This window comes from Scyliorhinus canicula, chromosome 18, assembly GCF_902713615.1.
Source record: "Scyliorhinus canicula chromosome 18, sScyCan1.1, whole genome shotgun sequence".
NCBI lineage: Eukaryota > Metazoa > Chordata > Chondrichthyes > Carcharhiniformes > Scyliorhinidae > Scyliorhinus > Scyliorhinus canicula.
The window spans coordinates 125568468-125587726 of record NC_052163.1 but is presented as its reverse complement, the minus strand read 5'-3'; the positions used below and the strand labels follow the sequence as shown (position 1 = coordinate 125587726).

The 19259-nt window shown below is 51.8% G+C and overlaps 1 protein-coding gene across 3 annotated transcripts in view; it reads left to right on the top strand.

The window, feature by feature from the left end:
• The first annotated feature begins 6530 nt into the window (after window positions 1-6530).
• Window positions 6531-19259, top strand: part of plpp2a (phospholipid phosphatase 2a) — a 113707-nt gene continuing 100978 nt past the window's right edge. The window contains exons 1-2 of one of the 3 annotated variants that reach the window (XM_038777319.1): window positions 6531-7022; window positions 7315-7381. In XM_038777319.1, coding sequence (XP_038633247.1) covers window positions 6936-7022; window positions 7315-7381 — 154 coding nt within the window. In that variant the 5' untranslated portion in view covers window positions 6531-6935. Of the gene's footprint in view, window positions 7055-7307; window positions 7382-19259 lie in introns of all 3 variants that reach the window. The other 2 variants (XM_038777318.1, XM_038777320.1) reach the window with 2 other exon arrangements.

Here is a 19259-nt window from a genome sequence, read left to right as displayed (position 1 = left end):
AGAAGAAAGGCGGCATGGTAATGCAGTGGTTAGCACAGCTGACTCACGGCACCGAGGGCCCGGGTTCAATCCCGGCCCCAGGTCACTGTCCGTGGGGAGTTTGCAAATTCTCCCCATTTCTGCGTGGGTCTCACCCCTACAACCCAAAGATCTGCAGGGTAGGTGGATTGGCCACGTTAAGTTGCCCCTTCATTGGAAAAGAAAATGAACTGGGTACTTTAAATTTTTTTTAAAAATAAGGCAGCAGAAGAACAGGCCAAGTAGGATGTGGGAAAACCTCAGCAGGTCTGTCAGCATCTACTAGGGCACAGAGTTAACGTTTTGAGTCCTTTGACTCTTCATCAGAACTGAAGGGAAGGAGAATGTGTTTGAGCTGTAGAAACTGCAGTTTTCAACCCTTCAGTTCTGACGCAGGGTCAGAAAACACGGGCAGCATAGTGGTTAGCACTGCTGTTTCACAGTGCCAGGGACACAGGTTCGATTCCGACCTTGGGTGACTGAGTGGAGCCTGCACATTCTCCCCATGTCTGCATGGGTTTCCTCCAGGTGCTCCGGTTTCCTCCCATAGTTCAAAGATGTGCAGGTTTGGTGGATTGGCCATGATAAATTACTCCTTAGTGTTGAAAGGTTAGGTGGGATTATGGGAAAAGAGCAGGGTTCAGCTTCGGTAGGACACTCTTTTGGAGGGTGGGTACAGACTCATTGGGCTGAATGGTCTCCTTCTGCACTGCAGTCTTCGATGAGTTTACGACTCGAAATGTTAACTCTGTTTCTCCCCTAATAGACATGGTCAGACCTGCTCGGGTTTTTCCTGCCTCCTCTGTTCTTGTTTCAGATTCCATCACCCGCAGTATTTTGCTTACTTAGAAGAACTGGGGTTACCTTTTACATCCGCCTGAGCAAGCCTCTTTGGTGTCTCATCCAAAGCTATAGGGCGCGATTCTCCGCACCTGCGGAAAATCGCGAAGTTGGCCGTGAAAACGGCTGAATTTTGCGACGGCCCGGCACGGCCCATTTCCCGAGGCATTCACGTCCGGGAAATAGGCTAGGAACGGGGCCGCGTCAATCACGTGCGCGATGACGCCGGAACACGGCGGCGAGACGAACACGCCCACGTGACGTCGCCCGACGCCGTAAAAAGGCGCGGGCGAGCACAGAAACTAGGCCAGGATGTCGGAGCTGAGGAGAGCAGCTCCTCGATTCGTGGAGGCTGATGTGGCGATGCTACTCGAATCAATCGAGCAGAGGAGGGGCATCATCTGCCCGCGTAGAGGGCATTGCCACCCTGCCAGCGCGGTGCGCCAGGCCTGGCGTGAGGTGGCTGCTGCCATCAGCGCTGTGGGGCAGACCCCTCGCTCTGCAGAGCAATGTAGGAAGAAGATGCGCGACCTCACCAGGGCTGCCAGGGTAAGTGCCAAGAGGGTGCCCCCGGGTCACAACCATCCCTCCCCCCCCCCTTTACTTAATCGCCCACCTCCCCCCTGGCACGGGGGGTGAAGGGGGATTGGGGCAGAGTGAGTTGAGGGTGGTTCACAAAGTTGTCACAGACCCAGCGCTCTGGCCCCCGTGGAGAGATGCAATGGTCTTATTACAACTTGAGCCCCAAACTGTGCCAGTATCTGAACGGACTGCTGATACCTGCCGTATTGTAATGATCTGCCTATGCCCCCTCCCCCAACAGGACAAGACCGCTCACAACACTCGTGAGCGGAACAAGACTGGAGGGGGTTCGCCCATCCTGCGGCCCCTCACCACGTTTGAGCAGAGGGCACTGGACCTTGTTGGGGGATCTGCCACCCGGGAGATCGTGTAATGCGAGGTTGGCGGAGCTGCAACAAGTGAGACAACCCTGCACGACAAACACCCCGCCTCCCCCATCCTCTGTCCGTTCACACACCCTGCCCACTGGGACACCTCCCCCATCCTCTGTCCCTTCACACCCTTCCCACTGGGACCGTCCAGCGCCCGGCCGAGCGAATCTAAATAACTTGTTTTATTCTCTTCCCTAGGACGTGATGACGAATGACCAGGGCCGTCTGCCTCCAGGCGGACACAGGCATCTGCCCCCACCTCACCCGGGGCCGCACGGCAGAGGGTGCCCGATCAGCGGGGAGTCCCATCCTCCCCAACCGAATCTGTGGAGCAGAATGCCCAGAGGGCGGCGACACAGCCAGAGAGAGAAATGGCCCGCGAACGCCCTGCGGCCTCTCAGCGGGCCAATGACATAGAGGAGGCGTCAAACCAAGACAATCTCGAGTTTGCGGCACAGCTATCTCCCACACCATCCACCATCCCAGAGCCACTCACCCTGGCGGGCCTATTTAGTGATGAGGCTCCTGGGTCACAGTCTGGGTCGCACATCAGAGCTGAGCAGGTACAGCAGGTGGAGGTCGGAGCAGCCGAGGGCCCGGACTGGCGGAGGCCAGGCCAGGCCCAGCATGCAGCTGGCTCCCAGACGTTTTCCGAGTTCCTGGACTTTCTCAACCCACCCGCACAGCCGATGCATCAAGAAATCCAGGGACACAATGACGGGATGAGGGCTGTCTTCCAGACTCTACAGAAGCTGTTAGAGGAGTCGAACCGCGTCCACGAGCAGGGAGTGGTGCCGCTCATGGCAGCAACCCAAGCCGACACCGCACAGGTGGCATCCACGGTGGAGGCAATGGGTCAGGTTATGCAAGGCGTTGGGCTTAATGTGCACGCGTCATCCTCGGCCCTGGACAGGGTTGCCCTCTCACAGGCAGCAATGCGCCAGAGTCATCTCCCCTCTGCATCGCGATGTTGTGCAGCGCACAGCAGACCACAACAATGCGAGTGACCCTGTTGGGCTGGTACTGCAGGGCCCCTCCGGAGCGGTCCAGGCACCTGAATCTCATCTTCAGGAGGCCAAGGCAGCGCTCCACCACACCCCTGGTTGCTGCATGGGCCTCGTTGTATCGTGTTTCTGCATTGGTCTGAGGCCTCCGTATAGGCGTCATCAGCCAAGACCTCAGCGGATAACCCCTGTCACCGAGCAACCAGCCCCTCAGCCAGGGGGGGACGCCCCTCAAACATCGCAGGGATGTACGACAGCGCCAGTATGTAGGAGTCATGCACACTCCCTGGGAACCTTGCACAGACGTTCATGATCCTCATGTGGGGGTCGCATACCACCTGGATATTCATGGAGTATGTCCCCCTCCTGTTTGTGAACACCTCCCTGTCCCCTGCAGGTGGGCGCATGGAGACGTGAACACAATCGATTGCCCCCTGCACCATCGGTATCCCGGCCACGCTGGCAAATCCATGAGCTTGTGAGTCTTGAGTTGCTCGGTCCTCGGGAAAGGTGATGTAGCGATCGGCGATGGCATAGAGGGCGTCGGTCACATCCCGGATACACCTGTGGACCGATGACTGGGAGATCCCGGAGAGGTCCCCGCTCGGAGACTGGAAGGAGCCGGTCGCATAGAAGTTAAGAGCGACCATCACCTTGATGGCAACCGGGATCGCGTGTCCTCCCCCCGTTCCACGTGGAGCGAGGTGCGCCACGAGGTGACAGATATGTATCACCGTCCGCCTACGCAGCCGGAGTCTCCTCCTGCAGGTGATGTCCGTCATTGTTAGGAAAGAGATCCGGACACGGTACACCCTCGGCCTTGGTCGTCGCCTCTGGTGCCGTGGCTGCACCCTCACTCTCTCCTCCTCCCCCTCCTCCTCCTCCTCCCCCCCCCCCATGCTGCTCGACGACTGGCAACTCCTCGGCCCTTCCCTCTGCTGCTGCAGCTGGCCCTGCATCCACTGCGGGTTGTGGCTGTGGATGCTGCTCCATCTCCAAATGCAGTGCAGCGGCCCCAACCACTGCGCAGAACATAGCCGTTCTGTTCGCAGACATTGTGCTAACCTACAGAAGGGTGGTGGGGGGCAGAGAAACGGGACATGTTAGACGGAGGTTAGTCTACACCTCGGCAGCCGCCTGCCACGGGATACCTGTTTGTCCCGGTGGCCTGGTCGCGCTGCTGACACGCGGGCAGCCTAACCCCTGGTCCCTTTCTGCATCCAACGGGCAGTTAACTACGTCCTCCTCACCGGGGCGTCAGTGGCCTGTGTCCGTAAGCCACAGGGTAACCAGCGGCCGCGTCCTCGTGACTGGCACGCCATGGCACGGTGGCAGACATTTTGTAACCGGGGTTGGACGGGTCACTCGCTCACTCTCTCCCTACCCCCCCACTCCCACTCACCCCCCCTCCGTCTCAACCACTCCCCCTCCATCTTCCCCACACCCCCCCTCAGTCTCCCCCTCCGTCTCCCACACTCCCCCTCCATCTCCCCCACTCCATCTCCCACACTCCCCCCTCCATCTCCCCCACTCCCCCCTCAGTCTCCCCCACTCCCTCCTCCATCTCCCCCACTCCCCCCTCCATCTCTCCCACTCCCCCTCCATCTCCCCCACTCCCCCCCTCCATCGCCCCCACTCCCCCCTCAGTCTCCCCCACTACCCCTCAGTCTCCCCCACTCCCCCCTTCATCTCTCCCACTCCCCCTCCATCTCCCCCACTCCCCCCTCCATCTCCCCCACTCCCCCCTCAGTCTCCTCCACTCCCTCCTCCATCTCCCCCACTCCCCCCTCCATCTCTCCCACTCCCCCTCCATCTCCCCCACTCCCCCCTCCATCGCCCCCACTCCCCCCTCAGTCTCCCCACTACCCCTCAGTCTCCCCCACTCCCCCCTTCATCTCTCCCACTCCCCCTCAGTCTCCCCCACTCCCCCCTTCATCTCTCCCACTCCCCCTCCATCTCCCCCACTCCCCCCTCCATCGCCCCCACTCCCCCCTCAGTCTCCCCCACTACCCCCTCAGTCTCCCCCACTCCCCCCTCCATCTCCCCCACTCCCCCCTCCGTATCGCCCACTCCCCCCCCGCTCTGGACCCCCCTCCCGTTCTCGGGGATGCCTTCCCCGTTGTGGCCAGACTCCAGCAGTGCGCTGAGCGGTGCGCTGAGCGGTGCGCTGAGCAGTGCGCTGAGCGGTGCGCTGAGCGGTGCACTGAGCAGTGGGCTGAGCAGTGCGCTGAGCAGTGCGCTGAGCGGTGCGCTGAGCGGTGCGCTGAGCGGTGCACTGAGCGGTGGGCTGAGCGGTGCGCTGAGCGGTGCGCTGAGCAGTGCGCTGAGCGGTGGGCTGAGCAGTGCGCTGAGCAGTACGCTGAGCGGTGCACTGAGCGGTGGGCTGAGCGGTGCGCTGAGCGGTGGGCTGAGCGGTGCGCTGAGCGGTGCACTGAGCGGTGGGCTGAGCAGTGCGCTGAGCGGTGCACTGAGCGGTGGGCTGAGCGGTGCGCTGAGCAGTACGCTGAGCGGTGGGCTGAGCGGTGGGCTGAGCGGTGCACTGAGCGGTGGGCTGAGCGGTGGGCTGAGCGGTGCGCTGAGCGGTGCACTGAGCGGTGCACTGAGCGGTGGGCTGAGCAGTGCGCTGAGCGGTGCACTGAGCGGTGGGCTGAGCGGTGCGCTGAGCAGTGCGCTGAGCGGTGCACTGAGCGGTGGGCTGAGCGGTGCGCTGAGCAGTGCGCTGAGCGGTGCACTGAGCGGTGGGCTGAGCAGTGCGCTGAGCGGTGCGCTGAGCGGTGCACTGAGCAGTGGGCTGAGCGGTGCGCTGAGCGGTGCGCTCACCTCCTCGAAGCTCTCGTCAGCCAGCACGACTGGTTGACGAACTTGAAAAGCAGGTGTGTTGGCCGGCGTGAAAACAGTGCGCGATGACGTCGGGACTTCGGCCCATCTGGGCCGGAGAATAGCGGGGGGCCAAAAAGTAGCAATTCTGGTCGTGTCGGGGGCGCATTGGAGGCCTTTGCCGGGAATCCCGACGTGTAGTTTGTGCGGGGTTCGGAGAATAGCGGGAGGGCGTCGGACCTGCGTCGCCGTGAAAATTTGCACGGCCCGCTATTCTCCGAACCGGCGTGAGTGCGGAGAATCGCGCCCATAGTGCCTTTGACAGTGCAGCATTGCCCCAGTGCTAAACTATATACGCTTAGGTGCTGTGTGCAGGCTGACACCAGTCAATCTACTGTGACCATGCGAATGGGGGGGGGGGGGGAAACAGGTGAAAGGATTTGGGACAACTGGATTGAGTCATCCGATCATTGTTCCGACCCCCTTTTTGAAGTCATACGTCCTATATTTTTTTTTAAAAACACCCATGGATCAGCAGATTCTCCTGAAAGACGTGCTTGTTGGGTGAATTGGACGTTCTGAATTCTCCCTCTGTGTCCCCGAACAGGCGCCGGAGTGTGGCGACGAGGGGCTTTTGACAGTAACTTCATTGCAGTGTTAATGTAAGCCTACCTGTGACACTAATAAAGATTATTATTACTCTGCGGTGCAGCCTGAGGATTGGGCAGTGCAAAGATAGTGAGAGGACTTGTAGGAGGGAGCAACTAAATGGAGATTGTATTGTGTGCACGTGGAAAAGTAGAATTGGGGGAGGAGAGAGAGTAAATATCATTAATACTCTGCAGATATGTAAGTGACGTGCTGGCAGCAAACACGCCCTGCAACCAGGGGTGAATCATTTCCACAAAAAAAAATTGGACTTTGAACTGTATGGAAGGTGCGCTCAACCTATCAGAGTGCAACATTAACGTTTGCATTGGGGACTGACTCGCATTGGGCTTCCTTGTTATCAGCTTCAGGGAAAGGCGAGGAAGGGTCGGTGTAGTTTGACCAGCGGTGTCACCTCTGGGCGCTGAATTGCGGCTGTGCCGGGGAGGAGACCTGTATTGCTGCCAACTGCCCACGTCTGTGTGTCTCTCCCTCCCCAGCACACACACACACATACACCTCGGATTGGAACAAGAGCGAGCTGAAGGTTCATTAATCCAATTCCGTAACTTGTGTGTGTGTCTCAGTGGGGCGGGGGGGTTGGAGAGGACAAAAGCAAGCCAGAGTAGCTCCTGTCCCGCCCCACAATGTGTGAATGTCAGCCCCCTTGCCCCTGACCAAACGCCGAGCAAATCAGGAGAAAGTCCAAACTCGCCCGCTGTGGGATTGCAGAGTGAGACAGGTACTTATATTCCGGAAGAACCCGAAATTCAGGTTGCTGCCTTTCGGTTTTTTTTCTTGAATAACCTCCCCCCTCCCCGTGTGTCTTGTTGTTGTTGATGATCTTCGCTTTAAAAAGTTGCGAGCGCTCCTCTTGAAGCCTGTATCAAACTGTATCCAATTGGCAGCCAATTGTGCTCTCATTCTCCTTTACTGTCTGTATCAAAATCGTTTCCGGAAAGCCGAGAAGAATTGCAAACGTGATTTTCTTTTCTCTCTCTCTCTCCCCCCCCCCCCCCCCCATTAGCCCCCAGCTCCGTGGCAAGATGTTCGAAAGAAGGAATATTTTGGTGCTAATGGACGTGCTGTGTGCGATTGTGGGTAAGTGTCCCTCGTCCTTCACTGCTTTTCATGCTCCTTGTTTTGTTTTCTGATGTGTTGCAACTTTTTTTGCCGAGGTGTTTGCTGATAACTTCTCAAGCTGCCTTGTCTGTGCAAAGTATGAGATATTTGTCACCCTGTACGGTCACCCCCCCCCCCCCCCCCCTTTCCCAATCCCAATCCCAATCTCATTATCAATGTTAAATTCGATTTAAATCACATGGAGAGAGAGACACCGAAAGTGATCAATTTAGTGTTTCTGATTCCCACTTTCCCTCTTGCTAGGGGAGTACTGTACAGTACAGGCAGAGTGCCTACACATGTGGAACTTAATGGCAATCACAGGAAGTACTGAACTACTCAGCTGGCACAGTGGGGTGCCTTCAGCAGCACTGTACCAATATACCCCCTCCCTCCCTCCCTCCACCTGTTTTGCAAGTTGGTCTGGGATCCTCCTCCACGCCCCAGAGATGTAGTTTCTTATTTTCAGCTGTTGACCAGTTGAAAACATTTGGGTGGTTTAGGGGTGCTCGGGGGTAGTTGTTCGCTGTAAATTGTTTTAATGTCGCTGATGCTTTTAATAAATATTGATGTAGTTGTTAAAATAATTCATGGGGGGGGGGGGCAGCACGGTGGTGCAGTGGGTTAGCCCTGCAGCCTCACGGTGCCAAGGACCCAGGTTCGATCCTGGCTCTGGGTCACTGTCTGTGTGGAGTTTGCACATTCTCCCTGTGTTTGCGTGGGTTTCGCCCCCACAAGCCAAAGATGTGCAGGCTAGGTGGATTGACCATGCTAAATTGCCCCTTAATTGGAAAAAATAATTGGGTACTCTAAATTTATAAAAATTCATTGGTTGCCAAGCGCTTTGAGGTGGTCCCAGGATGTGATGGGTGCTATACAAATGTGCGTGGCGCCCATAGACTCGGCATTTGTTTTATTGATATAAGAACAAAAAATACTGGGAATACTCAGCAGGTCTGGCAGCATCTGGGGAGAGAGAGACCGAGTTAATGTTTCGAGTCTGTGTGACTTCTTCGGAGCTGAATTAGACATACATTGGATTGGATTGGATTTGTTTATTGTCACGTGTACAGTGAAAAGTATTTTTCTGCGAGCAGCTTAACAGATCATTAAGTACATGGGAAGAAAAGGGAAGAAAAGAAAATACATAATAGGGCAACACAACATATACAATTGCTGCCTCACGGCGCTGAGGTCCCAGGTTCGATCCCGGCTCTGGGTCACTGTCCGTGTGGAGTTTGCATATTCTCCCCTTGTTTGCGTTGGTTTCACCCCCACAACCCACAGATGTGCAGGGTAGGTGGATTGGCCATGCTAAATTGCCCCTTAATTGGAAAAAATTAATTGGGTACTCTAAAAAAATTTTAAAAGACATACAGACTCAAAACTTTTCCTTAATTTTTTTTCTGCACAGATGCTGGAGAGTTTTAGCAATGAAGAGGGATCGGATAGACTAGGGTTGTTTTCCTGGGAGCAGAGGAAACTGAGGGAGGGGGGCATAATTGAGATGTATAAAATTATGAGGGGCATAGATAGAGTAGACAGGAAGAAACTTTTCCCCTTGGTGGCGGGATCAATGACCAGGGGGCAGAGACTTAAGGTAAGGGGCAGGAGGTTTAGAGGGGATGTGAGGAAAGCCTTTTTCACCCAGAGGGTGGTGTGTCTGGAACTCGCTGCCTGAAAGGATGCTAGAGGCAGAGACCCTCATAACATTTAAGAAGTATTTAGGTGTGCACTTGCGATGCCAAGGCATACAAAACTAAGGGCATAGAAAGTTAGTTGGTTGTTTTTGACCGGCACAGATGATGGGCTGAAGAGCCTTTTCTGTACTGTAGACCTCTGATTCTATGCTGTCAGACGTTTTTCCATTTTTATGCAAAATTCATAAGTGTCCTTGGGAGAATCCTTATTCTATTCTGCCTCTTAATTGACTAAAGTCGCCTTGAAAAGAAGCAAAGGTATTCCTCCCTAGTAAGAGCCATTTTCCACATTCCTTCTTGAAATATAGATCTTTACGACATAACCAGCTTTTATTGCTCTTCTCAAGTTGGTGGTGAAGTATCATTGTGAATTGCAGCATGGGTGAAGGCACTCCCTCAATACAATTAAGTAGGGAGTAGTGGGGCTTTGATCCAAGAATGATTCAGGAATGGAACGTCAGGATAGTTTGGGTGAAAGTTGCAGTGGTGGTGATCCCATGCACCCGTAATTTTAATCCGTCTACATGGTGGAGATTGCGAGTTTGGGAGACACTGTCGAAGGAGCCAGCCTTGTTGAGTGGTTGCAGTGCACTTATAGCAGTGTAGGCTGCAATCAGACTGAATGGACCTCTGTGTGAGCAGACTACTTTGCTGTGAATGGTTCTGAGATTATTGAGTGCTGTTGCAGCTGCACCCAAGTACTCCCAGCCAGGCAGTGTGTTCTACCACACTCCTGACTTCTGCCTGTTTTTAACTTGGTCTGTTTTTCCTTTGTGGCAATTTGGATTTTTGCCTGAAGCTGCAGAAGATCAGCCAGTAATAATACTGAATAATGGCCACAACTATTTAAACATGTTTTCAATAATATTGACGTAATGGTATTGGGAACAGGATTGCAATCGCATCTTCATTGCCCAGCCAATGATGTTAATCCAGAATTTGCACCACGCACCATATTTTCTGCCCTTTTGAATATAGATTTTAATGAAAACCTAGCTCTGAGCCCAGAGAGTTAGGGATGAGTCTCATGGTCTTGGCATTCATGCAATGTCTGAATAAACCTCGGTGTGGCAATCTAGTCCAACTGCTGATGAGGTCAAAACGGCCCCCAAATTGGGAAGTTCATGTGCTGGGAGTGAAGAAAAGTAGGTTTGTGTGGGGGGTGGAGAGATCAAGACTTTTTTTTAAAATTTAAAGTACCCAATTCATTTTTTCAAATTAAGGGGCAATTTAGCGTGGCCAATCCACCTGCCCTGCACATCTTTGGGTTGTGGGGGCGAAACCCACGCAAACACGGGGAGAATGTGCAAACTCCACACGGACAGTGACCCAGAGCCAGGATCAAACCTGGGACCTCGGCGCCGTGAGGCAGCAGGGCTGGGGGGATCAAGACTTGAGGTTAATGGCACATTTCTGGTGAAGCTATATCTTTCAGTATGTTGTGCTAGATGTTATTTCGGAGGAGGGCCTCCAGCTAGCCAGCTCCCTGGAAATACAGCAATCCGGCATGACCAATATTGATGTGTCTGGCATAAAACTTGGGATGTGGGTCGATAGTCTATCTGCTTCAAGAGACTGCTTTCAATCTCGAGTATCCTCCCAGATGTATCCCTGAAGTTGGTGGTTCAAAAGGAATTTGTCTGTAAGAGACTCTCTGACCCAATTAGTTGATGCAGGGCCACAGGTCAAAATGGCCACAAATGTGTAATTTCACTTACAAAGAATAGCAATGGAACCATTGCATTTCTGGTGCAATAGGAATTGAGGTGAAGATCTGGGGGTGGGTGGATGCTAGCAGGAGTAAAATCTCAGCTAGCTGACCATGAGAGTATTGGATGATACATGGGTTTGTTAGAAGTGGAAACAGATTTGTAGCCCCCCATGTGAAGTATCTTGCATTGCACAACTCATATACCTATTAATGCTTAAAGCGGATACCTTCTTTCTTGAGTATTCACGGTCAACACCACATGGGGGTTAATCTATGGTCATGTGAATTAATTACCTCTGTCTAGAGGCATTCATTTCCCACTTAACATCCCAGGATGTTTCATGGGAGCATTCTAAGAGGAGAGCATGCCACCAAGCCACGTGAGGAGATATCCGGTCAGAGGACCAAAAGCTTGGTCAGAGAGATAGGTCGCAAGAAGTGTCTTAAAGGAAGACAATGAGGAAAAGAAATGTAGGGAGGGAATTTCAGAGTTTAGGACCTGGTTAACAGAAGGCTGTGCAGTGAGTTGGAGCATCTGGCTCTGCGAGGCGGCGTGCTATCCACCAGAACACCATCCAACTAGTCTTTTAGGGAGGCACGGTAGTATAGTGGTTAGCACAGCTGCTTCACAGTGCCGAGGTCCCAGGTTCAATTCCTGGCTCAGGTCACTGTCTGTGCGGAGTCTGCACGTTCTCCCCGTGTTGCCCCAGTTTCCTCCCACAAGTCCCGAAAGATGTGCTGTGAGGTGAATTGGACATTTTGAATTCTCCCTCTGTGTACCCGAGCAGGCGCTGAAATGTGGCGACGAGGGGTTTTTCACAGTAACTTCATTGCAGTGTTAATGTAAGCCTACTTGTGACAATAGAGATTATTATTATTACAGGCACAAAAATAACTGACAGGATCATAAACCCTTAGACAGGATAAAATGAGAACTCTGAAGCTGAATAAACAGAACCGAATGCTGAAAGTCTGATGCAGCTATCATTTTAATAAAGGCAAGCGGAGTCCAACGAATAAACAAAGACGTTTATTTATAAGAACAACCATTAACATGGGGCCCTGTTATACCTCACCGGGTCCCCTTGTTGTATCGGTCGGTTCCTGACTGACCTTTTATACGGCACGGTGGTGCAGTGGTTAGCACTGCGGCCTCACGGTGGTGAGGTCCCAGGTTCGATCCAAGCCCCGGGTCACTGTCCGTGTGGAGTTTGCACATTCTCCCCGTGTTTCCATGGGTCACACCCCCACAATGTAAAGATTTTTTTTTTTTCTTCTTAATTTAGTGTACCCAATTAATTTTTTTCCAATTGAGGGGCAATTTAGCGTGGCCAATCCACCTACCCTGCACATCAAGGTTAAGGGGTTGTTGGGTTACGGGTATAGGGTGGATACGTGGGTTTGAGTAGGGTGATCATGGCTCGGCACAACATCGAGGGCCGAAGGGCCTGTTCTGTGCTGTACTGTTCTATGTTAGGCGAGGAGACGAGGACCCTCGGCACAGCCTCAGAATTAGAGGGGGTAAATTCAGAACAGAAATGCGGAGACATTTCTTCAGCCAGAGAGTGGTGGGCCTGTGGAATTCATTGCCGCGGAGTGCAGTGGAGGCCGGGACGCTAAATGGCTTCAAGGCAGAGATAGATAAGTTCTTGATGTCGCGAGGAATTAAGGGCTACGGGGAGAATGCTGGTAGGTGGAGTTGAAATGCCCATCAGCCATGATTGAATGGCGGAGTGGACTCGATGGGCCGAATGGCCTTACTTCCACTCCTATGTCTTATGGTCTTATGTTCTATCTTTGGGTTGTGGGGGTGAAACCCACGCAAACACGGGGAGAATGTGCAAACTCCACACGGACAGTGACCCAGGGCCAGGATCAAACCTGGGACCTCGGCGCCGTGAGGCTACAGGGCTATCCCACTGCGCCACCGTGCTGCCCCACAATGTAAAGATGGGCAGGAGAGGTGGATTGGCCACGCTAAATTGCCCTTAATTGGAATTTTTTAAAAACATGGTTATTTGCCCCGTAGTCAGCAGGGGAGAGCATACTCCTCGAGCCACACGAGGAAAGCAATTGACCCCCATCCCGTGTGTCCCGATCACTTTGTTACAATCCCATTTGGGGAATGCACAAGAGGCCAGAATTGGAGGAGCAGAGATATCCCAGAGTGTTGTGGAATTGGAGGGGATTAGGGCTAGGTTAGAGCAAGGAGGCATTTGAAAATGAGAAATTTCAAATCACTACTCCTTCCTTTGACATTCACAAAGTTGCAGAGGAGCCATGCCTCATGCTCATGTGGTCGAATAGTTTGTAGCAGGAGGTCAGACTCATGGTGCTAATTTGTGTTCGCAGCCAATTGTGGTCTAATTCTCATGAAACCGCACCGGGAGGTTTTACCAAAGGGGAAGATCAAAACCCCACATGTTTGTGGCAACTTTCCAAATCACACTCTTCAATCAAGTGGATACAGATCAATTTAGCAACTGCTCATTATGGCCGTCTGCTTCTATTTCCTTCTGTGTTGGAGAGGTCGCGGAAATTTCTGGATATGAGGTTGTGGCTCAGCGCAGCACTTCATAACCGAGAAATATTTGAGACAAATTGAGTTGATACAGAAATCATTTTGGAGTAACACATGTCTCTGAAAAGATTCAAAATCAAAAATAGTGAAAGTGAACAGCAAGTTGGTCAGCATCTGATGCTATAATAATATTTTGACTGCTGTATCATAGAATCCCACTAGTGCAGAAGGAGACCATTCTGCCCATTGAGTCCCCACCGGCCCTCTGAAAGAGCACCCTACTTCGCCCCCCCCCCCCCATGCTTTGGACACTAAGGGACAATTTAGCATGGCCAAACCACCTAACCCTCACGTCTTTGGTCTGTGGGAGGAAATCGGAGAAGCTGGAGGAAACTCACGCAGACACTGGAAGAATGTGCAAACTCCACATAGACAGTCACCCAAGGCCGGAATTAAACTCCTGGGGTGTTGGGGGGGGGGGCTTGGTGCTGTGAGGCAGCAGTGCTAACCACTGTGCCACCATACAGTTCCCATGTTTATACTGTGAGGCTTGGTTTAGCTCACAAGGCTAAATCGCTGGCTTTTAAAGCAGACCAAGCAGGCCAGCAGCACGGTTCGATTCCCGTACCACCCTCCCCGGACAGGCGCCGGAATGTGGCGACTAGGGGCTTTTCATAGTAACTTCATTGAAGCCTACTCGTGACAATAAGCGATTTTCATTTCATTTCAACTGCAATTCTTCAGACCAGCAGCAGGCACTTGAATGCATCTGGCTGCAGGTATGCACGGTTCTGGCTGCAGGTATGCACGGTTCTGGCTGCAGGTATGCACGGTTCTGGCTGCAGGTATGCACGGTTCTGGCTGCAGGTATGCACGGTTCTGGCTGCAGGTATGCACGGTTCGGGCTGCAGGTATGCACGGTTCGGGCTGCAGGTATGCACGGTTCGGGCTGCAGGTATGCACGGTTCGGGCTGCAGGTATGCACGGTTCGGGCTGCAGGTATGCACGGTTCGGGCTGCAGGTATGCACGGTTCGGGCTGCAGGTATGCACGGTTCGGGCTGCAGGTATGCACGGTTCGGGCTGCAGGTATGCACGGTTCGGGCTGCAGGTATGCACGGTTCGGGCTGCAGGTATGCACGGTTCGGGCTGCAGGTATGCACGGTTCGGGCTGCAGGTATGCACGGTTCGGGCTGCAGGTATGCACGGTTCGGGCTGCAGGTATGCACGGTTCTCCTGTGTCCGCAATTAGACAGCCGCATTATATTGGACAGCTCGTAGGAGCAAATATGCGCTGAACTTTTAACTTAACACCTCACTAAACTTCAGAGGTGCCATGGGAGCTTTACGCACCTCTCAGTTCTTTTTAAACTAGATTTGATTTTGTGTCACCGGCCTTTGGAAAGAGCACCCCAGTTAAGCCCGTGTCTCCACCCTATCCCCGTAACCCATAACCCGGTAACCCCACCCAACCTTTTTAGACACTAAGGGTAATTTATCGTGGCCAATCCCCTTAACCTGCACATCTTTGGACTGTGGGAGGAAACCGGAGCTCCCAGAGGTAACCCAGGCAGACACGGGGAGGATGTGCAAACTCCACACAGACAGTGACCCAAGTCGGAAATCGAACCTGGGACCCTGGAGCTGTGAAGCATCAGTGCTAACCACTGTGCTACCGTGCTGCTGTATTGAAAATTAAAGGCTGCTTTCAACCTTCGTTTACTTTTGAAGCATGCTGTAACTTTTTTTTTGAGCAAGGAACAGTAATTGACTGGAGTTTGTTTTCAGGCCAAAGTAACTCAACACAATGAAACATTTTCACTATGGGTTGATGCAACCAAGAAGCTGGGCCAAGCAACTTTAAAATGGTGACAATGTCCCTTTAACATAATTCAACAAGACTTGGTTACTGTCAGCATGGGCTATACCAGACCATTGAACAAATAACACAGCGTCAAGCTTATATTTCTGTTCGGCAGGAGGATTGGAGTGTGTAATGGTTTCCTATATCGCAACAGTGTCTACCCTTCCAAATGTGCTCCATTGGCTGTGAAGCTCTTTGGGAGCCCAAAGCTGTGCGGGTTAGGTGGGTTGGGCCATGCTAAAATTTGCCCCTCAGTGTCCAAAGATGTGCAGGTTCGGTGGGGTTACGGGGCGAGGGTGGGTAGTGGGCCTAGGCAGGGTGCTCTTTCGGAGGGTCGATACAGACTCGATGGGCTGAATGGCTGCCTCCTGCACTGTAGGGATTCTATGGAATCTGTGGGATGTCCAGTGGTTGTAAAAAAAAAAGGAAAATATACAAATGCAGATCTTATTTTTCTCTCCGTTTTGTCAAAAGTTGATTTCCTTCCCCTCTGCTTAATGACACCCCAATGTTTCAGATTGGCAGATTAGCTGCCCTGACTGGCACAGAGCCATGCCTAAGATGTTGATGGTTCTCGGTCTCCATTTCCAGCTGTGCTCAGTTAGCTGATTCTAACTAGGCCACTAGTTTGGGTGTTGGAATTGGCCACACCGCCCTGCTTACGGAAAGAGAACAAAAAAATCAACTCCTTATTCTCGCCTCCCATACCTCTTTACCATGCTGACATTCACTGTCTCGCCCTATGCAAAGAGAAGCCAATTAGATGAGGTACGGAAAGATGACCAGTGCCCGTGGAACTGTTCACCTGGATGAGTCCGCACATCAGCGAGAAATGTAATCATGGTTGACATTCCGCCATCTCCCCTGACATTCTGTGTTCCACGCTTGGAGCAGGTTTGACTGATTTCAGTTTGTGATTTATTTTAATTTTAACAACAGCCTGGCACAGAGTATTTCTGAATCAGCAGAAGGGTTAGGTCTACTGGCACATGACTTTTAGCAAAGTTAGTGTTTGTTGTTGGAGGAGAGTGGTGGTAACTTTATTAGGACACATGTACAGATCGATCAGCAAGGGTGAGGAGCTTGCGATTGCATTGAAATGTTAAAGAGAGTTCCCGTTTGCCTTCAGGGTTCAAGATTTTTTAGATTCCCAGTCTGTTTAGCCTCTAAGCCAGTGATGGGCAACCTGGGCTAGTGAGTGAGCTGCATGAATGGCCCTCCTTCAGTTCAGTGAGCCGCCAGATTGAAATGGGGCTTGTTCACTAACCCTGACCCCATTAATAAGATTAAATACATTTAGTACATGCTGAATAATATATAAGGAGTTAATAATAATCTTTATTATTGTCACAAGTAGGCTAACATTAACACTGAAATGAAATTACTGTGAAAAGCCCCGAGTCGCCACACTCCGGCGCCTGTTCGGGTACACGGAGGGAGAATTCAGAATGTCCAATTCACCCAACAAGCACGTCTTTCAGTACATGTGGGAGGAAACCGGAGTACCCGGAGGAAACCCACACAGACACGGGGAGAACGTGCAGAGGGAGGCTATTCGGCCCGTCGGGTCTGCAGTGACCCTCCGAAAGAGCACCCCCACTTCGGCCCACTCCCCTGTAACCCCCACCCAACCTTTGGACACTAAGGAGCGATTTATCATGGCCAAACCACCTAACCTGCACATCTTTGGACTGTGGGAGGAAACCGGAGCACCCGGAGGAAACCCAAGCAGACACGGGGAGGATGTGCAGACTCCGCACAGACAGCGACCCAACCCGGGAATCGAACCCGGGTCCCTGGTGCTGTGAGGCAGCAGTGCTAACCACTGTGGGTTAAGAAACAGATTAGCCACAATCTAATTAAATGGCGGAACCGACCAAACAGGCTGTATGGCAGTGGTCTTGTTTTGACATTCATGGCTGTACACCCTTTAACACACTTGCCCAGGCTGTAACTTTACAGCTGACTGTGGTTTCTGCTTACCTTTCTGTGCATTAATATTTATTCTTCAGGTGGGGTTGGGAGCTGAGGGAGGAAATAAGCTGCTCTGTATGAATTGGGTGCCAATGCAAGATATTTTCTTGGTGTAGCCCCAGCTGCACCTGAGCAGAGCTGAAGTGCTGCAACTCTAACCAATACTGAGGCAAATGAGAGCGAGACTTGGGGATCCTCCTCCAGAACCCTTTCTCTGTACAGCGAATAGTGAATTCTCCCGACTCCAAAAGTGAACTTGCCAAAGTGGAGTAAAGGCTTAATAAGAATATGGATATTGCTGAATTTAACAGAAACCAACACAATGTTTGCTTTGTTTTTTTAAAAAATATCGCACTCGATTTTAACTCCCAGGCGAGATTGTGCACTTTTTAAAAAATAAATTTAGAGTATCCAATTATATGTTTTTTTTCCCCCAATGAAGGGGCAATTTAGCGTGGCCAATCCACCTAGCCTGCACATCTTTGGGTTGTGGGGGTGAAACCCACGCAAACACGGGGCGAATGTGCAAACTCCACACGGACAGTGACCCAGGGCTGGGGTTCGAACCCGGGTCCTTGGCGCCGCAGTCCCAGTGCTATCCACTGCGCCACATGCCGCCCATGTGGCACTTACTTTAACAGCCGCCTGCCCAATAGTCCCCGGCTTGCGGACTTCCAGACTGAAGCAGCCGGCAGGTTGGCCGGGCAGCCGCGCTCTGTCATGTTCTGTAGACTGGCTGAAGTGAATGATGAACTGCAGAACATAGTCTCAAATAATTTATTAAAGAGCAAACTCCGTGGTAAGATAACTAGAATAAATTAACTAACAAACAACTAACACTAAGCAACTGTTGTTGAACTACTGCAAATATATCTATCACCTGGTACAACCAACTCCCCAGATCACGCGGTGATGTGATGGAGTTACAATGCCACCTAGTTGTCGGAGGTCGTGCATAACGTTATGTACAAACTTACATTATGCATATTGTCACACTCTTCACCCATTCAAATCGGGTGGCAGGAGGTTCCTACTGGTGACCCAAGGGTACGTTCCGCAGGCAGGCAGAAAGTGAGTCCTCCAAGGAGGAAATCGCAGTCGGGGGAAGGAAGCCTTGGGGCAGGGGAGCCACAAAGTTTCTTTGAGGAATTCCTGGAGGTACGTTCCTGTGGCCTATTGGCTCACAAGGAAACTTGAACCGTTTTTAAACTTGCTTTGCCGGAAAGCTTCTAGTCCTGGCTGCTGTTGCTGTTGGATTTTCCTCTGGCAGGGAAGAGGCCATCACTGTGCTTCTGTAGGTCTGGGGTCAGAGTGGCAGGGTCAGATTGGAGGCAGAGCCTGTCCTGTATATTTAAAGAGGACTTGGCCTGCTGGAATTCGGCGTCCTCCCCTCCTGCAATTGACCAGCTCCGGGCAAGAAAGGAGTGGGTAACAAACAGACAGTGTCTGATTTAACTGCCTCTCCTGCCTGCAAAAGAAAATGGGTGGAAGGGTTTCTATATAGCCACAAATGATCTTTTAAACATGACCTTTATAGGTGGCCAGTATTTCCTTTTGTAAGAGAAAATATTTCTATGCATTAAAATGTTAATGCTGCCCCTCATGCAAAGTGATTATAAAAAATCTTTATTTCATGACACTATTTGCATAACACTTGGAGGAGGGTGGTGTTGTTTTAACAGCCTTAATTATTTTGTTTCTTTGAATTGAAGCCTAACTTTGTAGATTCCCAATTGCAAAGCTGTCTCTCTCACTGAGACGTATGGGCAGTTTGACGCACATGGTGTGAATTCTTCACGTTATTACTCACGCCCTTTTGATTATTCTGCTGTTTAATAATGCTGGAATAAGCAGAATGACGGTGTACCTGCATCCTGTGAGAAGTCTGGGCTTGTGAGGCAAACTGGTACTTCAGCAACTTGAACTATGATTAAAACAGGAACGGATAATTGTGCAGTTTTTTGAGCAGGAAGGAATTGGTGAAACTTTAGCCGTGATTTGCTAAATAAAGTGAAGGACGTATTTGCCACTGGTGGAGCTGATTTAGATTTCTTGCACGTTTATTTTCTTCATAGAATTCCTACAGTGC